Source organism: Thalassophryne amazonica, chromosome 16 (genome assembly GCF_902500255.1).
Source record: "Thalassophryne amazonica chromosome 16, fThaAma1.1, whole genome shotgun sequence".
Taxonomy (NCBI): Eukaryota; Metazoa; Chordata; class Actinopteri; order Batrachoidiformes; family Batrachoididae; genus Thalassophryne; species Thalassophryne amazonica.
Window position 1 is genome coordinate 32081573 of NC_047118.1, and position 11076 is coordinate 32092648.

The 11076-nt window shown below is 45.9% G+C and overlaps 1 protein-coding gene and 1 long non-coding RNA gene across 2 annotated transcripts in view; one reads left to right on the top strand and one right to left on the bottom strand.

Moving 5' to 3' along the window:
* The window catches only part of recql5 (RecQ helicase-like 5), a 45834-nt gene that overhangs the window by 32120 nt on the left and 2638 nt on the right, over nucleotides 1–11076 (top strand). Inside the window, exons 18-19 of the mRNA XM_034191220.1 lie at nucleotides 10587–10811; nucleotides 10931–11003. Coding sequence (XP_034047111.1) covers nucleotides 10587–10811; nucleotides 10931–11003 — 298 coding nt within the window. The remainder of the gene's footprint in view (nucleotides 1–10586; nucleotides 10812–10930; nucleotides 11004–11076) is intronic.
* The window catches only part of LOC117528593, a 16563-nt gene continuing 5487 nt past the window's right edge, over nucleotides 1–11076 (bottom strand). Inside the window, exons 2-3 of the long non-coding RNA XR_004565825.1 lie at nucleotides 4513–4519; nucleotides 1–16 (exon numbers count right to left, since the gene is read on the bottom strand). This is a non-coding gene — a long non-coding RNA (uncharacterized LOC117528593). The remainder of the gene's footprint in view (nucleotides 17–4512; nucleotides 4520–11076) is intronic.

Below are 11076 nucleotides of genomic sequence, written 5' to 3' on the forward strand. Positions count from 1 at the left end.
GTCTCACGCCATAGATCTTATGAAACATCTCGGATCCTCGTTCAAGAAATCAAGCCCTCCTACAGGCTGGGTGAAGTTCCTCAATATTTTACAGGAGCGGAACATCCCGGTGGCGTGCGTATCAAACCCGCAAGCCCGCGAGCAGCTTCAGAAGCTTAAAAAAGGCCGGAGCAGCTCGCCGGATGAATCCCTTCTTTTAACCGATTCGCCGGCCAGGAAGAAACTTAAGAAAAAAAAAGACTTCCAACGCTGGGAAGGTTTCTCACCATAAAAGGAGGGTATCGAATTAAAAACTGACTGGATATTATGATCAAGATTCTTTAAAATACATCGCAGTCAGTCACGTTTTTGTATATTGTTACTAATAAAACACAGACTGAAACTCATCTCCGGCCTTCATCACTTTTATTCGGTATACGGTTTAAAAAACAACTTTCAACACTTCTCTACTTAATAACAACGATGCAAAAACATTAAAGGTATGATCGGGTGTGCATTTTCTACACATTCGGAACATTTTTCACAAAAAACACATAAAAAAAAAATCAAAGGTCAAAGGTCAAAGCTTCTTTCTACGTTTAAAAACGGGGGTTTACATCATGCAAACGCGATAAAACTTTAAAGGTATGATCGGAAGGCCGCTCTCACACATCCACCCCGTTTTCAGGCGAAAAAAAACACATACAAAAAATTTAGGATCAAAGATTAACACTTCTTTCTGTACTTAATAACAATGTTTTAAAGCGTGCAAACGCGATAAAACTTTAAAGGTATGTTCGGAAGGCCGCTCTCACACATCCACCCCGTTTTCAGGCGAAAAAAAACACATAAAAAAAATCAAAGGTCAAAGGTCAAAGCTTCTTTCTACGTTTAAAAACGGAGGTTTACATTATGCAAACGCGTTAAAACTTTAAAGGTATGATCGGAAGGCCGCTCTCACACATCCACCCCGTTTTCAGGCGAAAAAAACCACATACAAAAAATCAAAGGTCAAAGGTCAAAGCTTCTTTCTACGTTTAAAAACGGGGGTTTACATTATGCAAACGCGTTAAAACTTAAAGGTATGATCGGAAGGCCGCTCTCACACATCCACCCCGTTTTCAGGCGAAAAAAACACATACAAAAATCAAAGGTCAAAGGTCAAGGCTTCTTTCTACATTTAAAAAACGGGGGTTTAAATTTTCCAAACGCAATAAAACTTTAAAGGTATGATCGGGAGAGCGTTCTAAGACGGGGGTTACATTTTCACACGGAAAAACATAAAAAAATAGGAACGCCGGTTAACACAAGCCGTGACAATATTTAAACTCATGCAGAGGCCCTGCTAGCTGGTTACAGGAGGTATTGCAGCTTTTCTTAAGGCAATAACGATATCTTTTCACAAAATCAGAAACCAAATCATCGTTCGCGATAGTATTTTCGGAGTATAAAGACACCACGTCCCGGTACGACTTCCCACTGGCTCTGTTATACAGATAATACACGCAGTGTTGTCCGCATACGTCGGATAACTCGTGCTGAAGCTGCTTGTTGTGATACAGAATGTTTTTAACATCTGGGAGATTCTCCAGATATTGCAGGATGCTTTTAGGGTAGTAATCAAAGTCAGGGCTGAGGCCGAACGAGTCAAAAAATGTGGCTCGACCATTTTTTTCAACGGTGAGCGCTAACCAGTGTTCTCCCGGTAAATGTCTAGGGTGGGTGTTTACAATGAAATATACGGGAGGGCCCGGCTTGATCCGGAATAACTCGTCAGACGCAAAAACACCGGCAAACAGGTCTCCTATTAAGCCCCTCATAACTGCGTCCAATTCCAGGGTGTTCATCAGTAAAAATCCACAAGGACCTGTCGCTTGGAATTAATCTCCAGGAGAGAATCATAACACGCGTACACTATCAGCGTGGTGGTATGCGGAGTCGCGACTCTGAATCTCATTTCAAGTCGCAGGGTGCCTGTGGAGACGGGGCTCAGAGCGCCGCTGTCCTCCTCCGGGTTTAAATTGAAGACGTACAGCGCGTAGCCGCGCGCAAAATCCTCCCGGTCTATACAGAGAGGCTGGTCTTTGAGGTGTCGTCCGGTCGCGGTGTAGAGATTGTAAAACTCCCTGACAGAGAGTTCGTTGTTAAATTCAGGCTGGAAAGCTTTAGCCGGCAGCTGTCTCCCGTTTTGACTGAGTGCGAGGTACTCCAGGTCATAGTGTGCAAATTCAAACGGGGACAGATCTCTTCTCCCACTGAATGCATTGTGATTCACCATACCCAGAACCACATATTTGGGCATGGTTCCTAAAAACAGGTTCTCCTGGTTGCATATCCTGGAATGGCTGGGGATCACGTAAGTCTTAACGTTGATTCGTGATAACGGGTACACGGCGTTCCCTTTCATGAGAGCCGCGGAGTGGCCCAATCTCACTGCAGGGGATACGGTGACTTTCTTAACGAATAGGGATGCGCCCAGAATTTTCAGCTTGAAAGTGGAGGCCGCCAGCCCCATCAGGCAGAAAGCATCGCTGGCTCGAATTAATTTAACTCTTAGATCAATGTTATTCAGAAGAAGCCTCTCGCAGAAAAATATGTCCGCGTGCAGCGGACCCTGAACTTGAAATTCACGCGATTCGGCGCTAAAGCGCGCTCTGCTCACGAGGCCTTTATTCGGGCCCGCGTCATCCACAGCGGTCGAATTGTGCTGACCCGGGGTGTCCTTGTAAAACAAACCGCCCGTGAACTGCGATTTCAATGAAGCGGGGGAAAAGTTCAGCAGCGTCTCAATCATTGCCCTGTACGGGTGCGTCGCGCTGGACTGGGAAATCAGCCGGTCACCCAGAGTCACGTCGACTTGTGAGAAAATCGTATTGAGAGGATAATTTATGACGCCCACGCGGGCGTCATTAGCCAGGTCAGTCCCGTCGGCGTTTGTAATTTTCATTCGCAGATAAAGCAGCGTATTATTGAGGTCTAAATACCTCTCACCGTCTCCGGGGATAAAAAACTCGATAGGGCCCATGTCCGTCAGGGCTGATAACGGGCTGACTTCAACGTATTGGCTTTGCTCGATGGACAGCTGGGTCCCGGGGACGGCGAATAAATCCAATTCGCTCATGGTGCATTCGGGGGAATTATTTCGCAAAAGAGACATTGTTTAAGAGAAAATATCCCCGGACAACCTCCTCTTCTTATGCTTCCTTCGAACTGTTCTGCTTTTTCCGGGGGTCTTTCGCTTTTTAACTGTTTTGACCCGTTTCCCCGGGGGGCGTTTCCGGGGCCTTCTTGAGAGCACCATGATCCCGGACCCCCGCTGCTGCTCGGGCTCCTGACTCCGTCCGGCCCTCTCAACAACGCGGCTCACTACGTCGGAAGCGATGCTTCGGGCTGCGTTTTTCAGGTGAGGTTTGGCGATCGTGTATCCTTGTTTAATCAGCGGCGACACAAATTTGAACAGTTTCGAAAATATGTTCCCGAGCCCGCGCCCGTACATAACAGGAGCGCCGTGGAAGCCGTGAAGGCCATTCCCGACTTGATTTCATAGTAAGGCACAAATCTATAAATGTCGGCTTTGTGCGCTGCCCCAGCCATTTTTTTTTTATCCCGCCGGTTTAAAATGTAATGTCACAACCACTTTACCGTATCTGAAATCCACCGTTTGATCTTGATCGCTTTTGATTTCGATGCGTATTGTCTCAATATGTCTTTTGGAGACCGGGATGTAATAAGCGGGGTTGAATTTCTTTGTAATTATTTCCCCGAAACGACCTCCAATTTCGAACGCTCGGAGGAGAGGAGCAAAAGCGTCACCCCACCGCCTGAGGCTGTACAACGTCTGTATAACAGAACAGGTGATACATCCCTGCTTTTATATCGGGGTAGCGGGGACAGCTCGTGACCCCGGGTCCGCATCTCAGCCATTGATTAGGGTGCATCCCCAGCATGTACGCCGTCGGGGCTTCAAAATATACCTGGCTGGTACCGTCTCCTTCCCACAGAAACTTTTTCTGGATATCGTCATATTTTAAAGTCAGATTCGGATCTATAGTCTTCAAACGAGGGTTTATCAGCCCTGCAATAACCTCAAAGTTATCATAATATCCCGTGTCAAAATATCGCGAGTGAACGGCGAGTTTGTTCTTGCCCGTAATTTTCATCACCTGGAACGTACAGGAAGGCTTTTCCGGGATATTTAACCAGGTGTGCGGATAACAAATTTCCGTCAGCGCCACATCCCAGTCACCCTCTAGATCCAGGTGTCGAGCCAAGTCCACCTGGTAGCATGAAATTGTGTTGTCCGGGAATACTTTTAGGCTGGCGTTTGAAGGCAGAGTCATATAAAATCCGTGTTTCAGATCCCGATCCATTTCTCATATGTCGGTTGAAGATGGAAGTTCTCATATTTATACGGCCATCAGCTGGTCCGCGGGAACCCAGGAGTTAAATTTCTCGGGCCAATTTTTCCATCTGACAAATACAAATTTCTTTCCCTTGGTAAAACGTTCACGAATAATTTCTTGAACCTGATACGGTCTGTCTTTTGCTATTTTAACCTTCTGCAATTCCGGTTCATAGAATGAGCCTTCAATGATCTCACCGTCATAATCTTTCAATTTATAAACGGGCGGCGTACGTTGTATACATTCTGACACCGTGAACATTTCATCCGTAAAACTTTGTTCATATTTTTTATCAAAAACTCCCCTGAGCTTGGAGACCCTGACTATATCTCCGACCTTATATTTACACTTCACAGGCCTCCTGCGTAGGGTGGATGCCCCATACAAATTTTGAAACACTTGATCGACATTTCGATCATTAACCTCATTCGGCCTCATCTTAATGCTTTTATGATAACTCTCGTTATAAGCCGTGAGTAAAGACGGTAGGACGTCGATGTATCTTCTCGTGTTTTTAGCAGTAAAATATCTCCACATTCTCGTCTTTAGCGTGCGATTAAACCTCTCGACAACCGAGGCTTTCAGATCACTTGCGGTGGCAAAATGTAGAATCCGGTGTTTTTTCATTAAATCCTTGAACGATTTGTTAAAAAACTCTTTCCCGGCATCAGTCTGCATCTTCAGAGGCACCCCGCTCTGCTTTAAGAGTGAGGCAAAGGCCTGTGAGACTTCGCGCCCTTGCTTTGACTTCAGAGGTCTGGCATACGCTTTTTTTGAGAAGATATCGATAACGGTCAGCAGGTACTTGTACCCGTCGTTAAAATCTGATAACCCCTGCATGTCGCATAAATCCGCCTGAAATTGGTTAAGCGGGTTTGTGACAAATACTCTATTTCTTGGAAAATGCGTCCTGGCAGGTTTGTGTAATGTGTATGCATCTTCCCCCGACAGGAAATCTCTGATATGCTTCATACGAATTTTAGAGCTGTGTTGATCATGCAGAGCCCTGCGTAAACGCTCCGGCCCTCCAAAACTCCCCGGATTTACCGGACTATAATATACATCCTTCATTAAACCCTCATCACCCATCTTTTAAGACGGATCTCTTCAGAATGATGAACCGGATAGTCCTTTTGCATTTTTATATGTTTTAGCGACCATAAATATTAGTCTTTTGTTTTAAATTGAACTCTGATTCAGCACCGCGGAGAGCGCTCACAGAGCAGCCTCGAGCTTTTAATAAGACCGTGTTAAAACCCCTCATTAATTCATACGAGCACCTTTTTTCCACCAAAACCTCGTTTGTATGACTCTGTCTTGCAATATGAAGCGCCTTGAGGCAACTGTTTGTTGTGGTTTTGGCACTATATAAATTTGATTTGTAAAACATTTCACCCTTTTTCAACAATATTATAGGAAAGAACACAGGCCGTATAAGGTTTAGAATATATGCTTTATTACATTCATTAAAGTCACGCACAGAGAAAAAAGCAATTGTTCATGTTTATTAAACACAACATGTGTGAAGGAAAAAAGTATACGTTTTAAATAGGAGCTCTTGGAAACGTTAAATTGAACTCTGATTCAGCACCGCGGAGAGCGCTCACAGAGCAGCCTCGAGCTTTTAATGAGACCGTGTTAAAACCCCTCATTAATTCATACGAGCACCTTTTTTCCACCAAAACCTCGTTTGTATGACTCTGTCTTGCAATATGAAAAACATTTCACCCTTTTTCAACAATATTATAGGAAAGAACACAGGCCGTATAAGGTTTAGAATATGTGCTTTATTACATTCATTAAAGTCACACACAGAGAAAAAAGCAATTGTTCATGTTTATTAAACACAGCATACGTGAAGGAAAAAAGCATACGTTCACGTACAAAACTGGAAAACTCTCAGTAATACATCTCCCCCGCATTTACGGTTTATTTCAGTATTCAGCTGTAAAAGTGTAGGAACAATCTCCCCTCTGGACACCCCCATCTGTTTCACCCGGCACGCTATCACATCCACAAACAGAGTGTATAATGTAAGCAGATGCATCGTATTACACCGTGTAAAATCGTCAGTGGTCAAACAGAGATTTTCAGTAATACGTTGTACAGAGATTTTTCAGATGAATGGAGAGCCGCGCTGTAGATATGATCTGTCCAGACTCCGGGCCCGGGGCGACGTCTGATAACGTCGAAAACCCTCTCCATAGCGCATAAAGGCGGGGCGTCTGGGATCTCCAGCCTGCGAATGACTACCCGCTCCAGCTTATACGAGAGTCCACGTATAATATAAACTTCCCGCAAGCTTTGAAAGAGAATCATCACACAATTACCCATGACTGTAAAACAATATAATGATATTTAAAAAAAAAAAAAAAAAAAAAAAAAAAAAAAAAAAAAAACAGGTTTTTCTTCAGTCGTCTGGGTTATAGACGGCTACCATCCCCTCCAGGTCGAGATCTGCGTCTTCACCGAAACATGTGTACAGTTCGTTGATCTTTGCTTCAAAAGTATCAGTGTATTTCAGCTCAGTGAGGATGTTTTCTACCACCCCCTGAACCCTCGCAGCCGATGGGTTGAGGAAGCGCTGGGCTAGGAGCTTTACCACAGCCGGGATGAAGGTCGGTCTCCAGAGTCTCACCATTAATCTCTCAAAATGTCCGGTAAAGAAATATTCATTTAACGGGTCCAGGCACTCGTGCTGGCGCTGGCTGGGGTGATCGATCTCACACCCGTAACAGAGTTTTTGTCTGTAACTTTTGATCACAGCCAAAAGTAAGTGTGCCACGCCGACTTTCACCGTTTTCAGGAATTCCTCTGACAGGAACCCGTCAGGCCGGTCAGATGCGAAAGATGTGGCGTATTTCTCAGCCGGCTCGAGGTCTTGTACCTCCCGCGGACTCGCGGCCTCCGTGACAGCGGGAAGAGACCCCACGCCTCCCGGGCTGGAAAGCGCGTGAGAAGGATGGATCTCGCCCCAGACCGCCTCGAGCTGAACTCCCCACGGGCTCTCGTACCCACCGCGGGTCCGTGAAGCCTGGCTCAGGGAGGGCCGGTCTCTTCCACAGTCGAGCGCGCAGTCACAAGCGATGTCGTCGGCCGCTGCAATGGGAGAGGTTGAGGAGCTCATGCTGGTTCGTCGTCCGATGCTTGAATGAGATGTGGTCCCCTGGTTTTTATAGAAATCCCCGTGCATGCGGGGAGGAGCTACGTCAGAGTTTTTTTTATTTTTTTTATTTTTTTTATTTTATTTTTTATTTTATTTTTTTATTTATTTTTTTAAGTAAAAAGAGGGGCCAAGTTTTTTCGGACTTCGATAACGTCCCTCCAGGCCAGGCACCTTGTAAAGAGGCCCGTAATCCTGTCGTTGCAGGTGTTGAACATCTCATGCCAGCTCTCAGCCGCAGCTGTGACGCTTCTGACGTGGCCGCTGGCACTAACCCGCTCCAACTTAATTTCACCCTCAGAGACAGTGTCAGGAGGTCCACGCTGGAATATCACCCTATAGCGAGGCCCCTGGGCGCTGAGCCAGGTGAGTTGGAAGCGTGTTTTCTTCTTTTTCCGGCGTCCGATCTCCTGGAGGTTCAGGGTTGACCGTGTCGCGAATCATCGAGCCCGCCGCCGCGGAGAAGACACCCCAATCGGCGGAAGTAAGCGCCACCCGTGGGGTTCCTCGAGTGGCAGTCTCACCCTCGGCCAGAGTGAAGAAACTTACTTGGGCATAATACGGGTCGAACGTGTAAGTTAAACGTTCGTGCCCCTCCAGGCTGTACGTCAGATCTTCCTCCGGTATCGGCTGGCTCAGACGGCTGACGTACATTCTCGCTTTTTTTGGGGCAAGCGAGCCTTCTGTTGTCATGGTGATGTTAACCGGGGTCTCGCAGATGTAGCGGAGGATCGGAGTTCGTCTCGCCATGGTGAATGCTGTATGTCACTCTATCGTCGAAAGGGGATTTTTAAACCCTTCTTCGTCCGCGGGGCGTAATTCCTTACCTTTTGCTCTAAAAACACCGTTTGGCGTAAGTGATAAGGAGCATTGTTTATTGTTCGGGCTCGGGGCAGCATCTCCGCTCAGCGGGTGTCCCGCGCCCCATGATCGATCGGCTAATATCTTAAAAGAAAACATCATCTGGCGTGAGTGATAAGGAGCATTGTTTATTGTTCTTCGGGTTCATCACCTCGGGGCAGCATCTCCGCTCAGCGGGTGTCCCGCCACACACACACACACACACACACACACACACACACACACACACACACACACACACACACACACACACACACACACACACAGGGTCATGTTTCCGCGAGCGGCTCTATGCGTGGGTATTTGACCGTCTTGCTGCAAAGACTTACAGCCGAGAGAGACGGGTATTTGTTCCCCTTCTTTAATTTACGAATTAAAAAACAGAAAAGGAAACGTAATAATTTAAGAATTAAAGATATTAAAGGGTCATTAAATAATAGACAGTGATTTATGTTTAATTATTTCAGAATTAGTTAATTCTTTAATACATTAAAAAGATCTAGGTATTTTTAATCGTTCTTTAATTCATGAAATAAAATGACATTAAAATATTAGACCCTGGGTGGGAGGGGAGGTATGGCTTGGAGGCGGTGCTTGGCCGGGGTTAGGGGAGGAGCTTGGGGGTGGGGCTAGGGGAGGAGCCAGGGGCGGAACTAGGGGAGGAGCTGGGGGCGGGGCTTAGGGGCGGGGCATACTGACGTCATCGACTCTGATTGGATGTGACGTCATAAGGGGCGGGGGCTCGGAGGCGGGATCAGGGGCGGGGCTTAGGGGCGGGGCATAATGACGTCATCGATTATGATTGGCTGTGACGTCATAAGGGGCGGGGCTTGGAGGCGGGACTAGGGGAGGGGCTTAGGGGCGGGACATAGTGACGTCATCGATTCTGATTGGCTATGACGTCATAGAGGGGGCGGGGCTTAGTGACGTGGCCGATTTTGATTGGCAGCTGTCACTTTTTTGACGAAAGGTGGGTCAGTTTTCTCTCTCTTGGTGAAAAATGCATGGGCGTTCCTGGAAATATGTCATCTTGATGGCTGCATATGCTACTCTAAAAAGTGTCGGTGTATTTTTGTGCATTAATGCTGCCATTACAGAAGAGTATTTTTCCTTTGCCAGTGGCACTGACCAAACCCCATACCACGACAGTCCCTAGCTTTTGGACTTGTTGGTGACTAAAGTGTTGATGTTCCTTTATGTCTATAGTTTGGAGCACACCGTGTACACTTCTTCCTAAAAATGTGTGGAATACTGATTTGTCTGACCACGATATACGCGTCTGTGTAATGGTCCAACTCGGATGCCTTTGAGCCGAGAGAATTACGCTCTGTTTCTGGACAAAGTTAACATAGTTTCTTTTTTGCACAGTAAAGTTTTAACTGACATTTCTGAATATAACTCTGTATTGAAGTAAACGTTGTAAAGAAAGACTTGCCAAAGCAATCCCTTGCCCATGTGGTTATATCAGCTACTGATGAATGACTGTTCTTGATGCAGTGGTGTTTGAGGGATCAGAGATCATAGTTGTTCATCTTAGGGTTGCACCCTTTGCCTTTACACACTGAAATTCTTCCAGAATCATTGAATTGTTTGATATGGTGCAGTGCGAGGAAGAATTCCGAAAATCCCTTCCAGTGTCTCTCCACGTTCCCAACACCCCAGTTCAAAGTTCACGCTGCAGGAGATGGTACGACAGTCAGATCTGAAGGTACTTAGCTACGATAGGACACAAACTTTGTTCACCAGCATTGCAGTCCAGTGTGCAAACTATTGCCACAACCTCCCTACATTGAAAATAAGTCAAAGTAAATGTAAAAATCACTGCAGGATTTATTTTTCATCTTTTAATTTGCAATTTCCCATAGGTCCCAATGCTTTATGATTTGGATTTGTTAAAAGCTTAGAAGTTTGAACGACTCTTCCAAAGCATTTCTTTGCCCACTTGCATAGCTTTTGTGCTGTAACAAAATTCTGATATGGTCCTGATCCAATTCTGGGGTATTTTCAGTTTCCAAACTGTGCAGAACAATAACAGTAACTTCTATTAGCATTACCGTTACATAGCTCGTCAGTAGTGAAACGCGCCATGTCGACGTAACAATGTCTAGCATAAATGGTGCCATTCTCCACATCCGAAGTCCCAGTAGTTTCTGGCAAACCTTCATTGTTAGTGTGTCTAGTTGACAGATGATACTAAAGCCACCAGGGAGTCTTCTCCTCCAGCCAAGCGAAGCTGCACCACTGAGGATGTGAGTAGCAGGAGGGTGACCTTTAACCCCAATGTGCAGGAGAGGGTTCTGCATCCTGTTAACCAACCATCGAAGGCTTTAGCGCTGAAAGACGCTGCCGATATTGTGGTGCGCTGTCTCAACCCATTTTATCGCCAGGGAAAGTTCGCCAACAAGGTGAGACACAGTTGCAAAATAGCATCATGTTTGCAGAAAACAGTTTTGACATCTGTTATGCATCGTTTACTTCAGCGTCAACTCACTTACTGAATGATATCAACTGTTTTCTATGCTAGGAACTGTTCAAGTCTTTTGCGCGCTACTTGTCTCACCTCCTCACTGAAGGAAATATTCAGGAAAAAAGTGAAGGTAAGAAGGGGAGGAACGTTAAAATCCAACAGGTTGTGTGTCAGTGAGACGGATGGTTCATGCTTGTGATTGT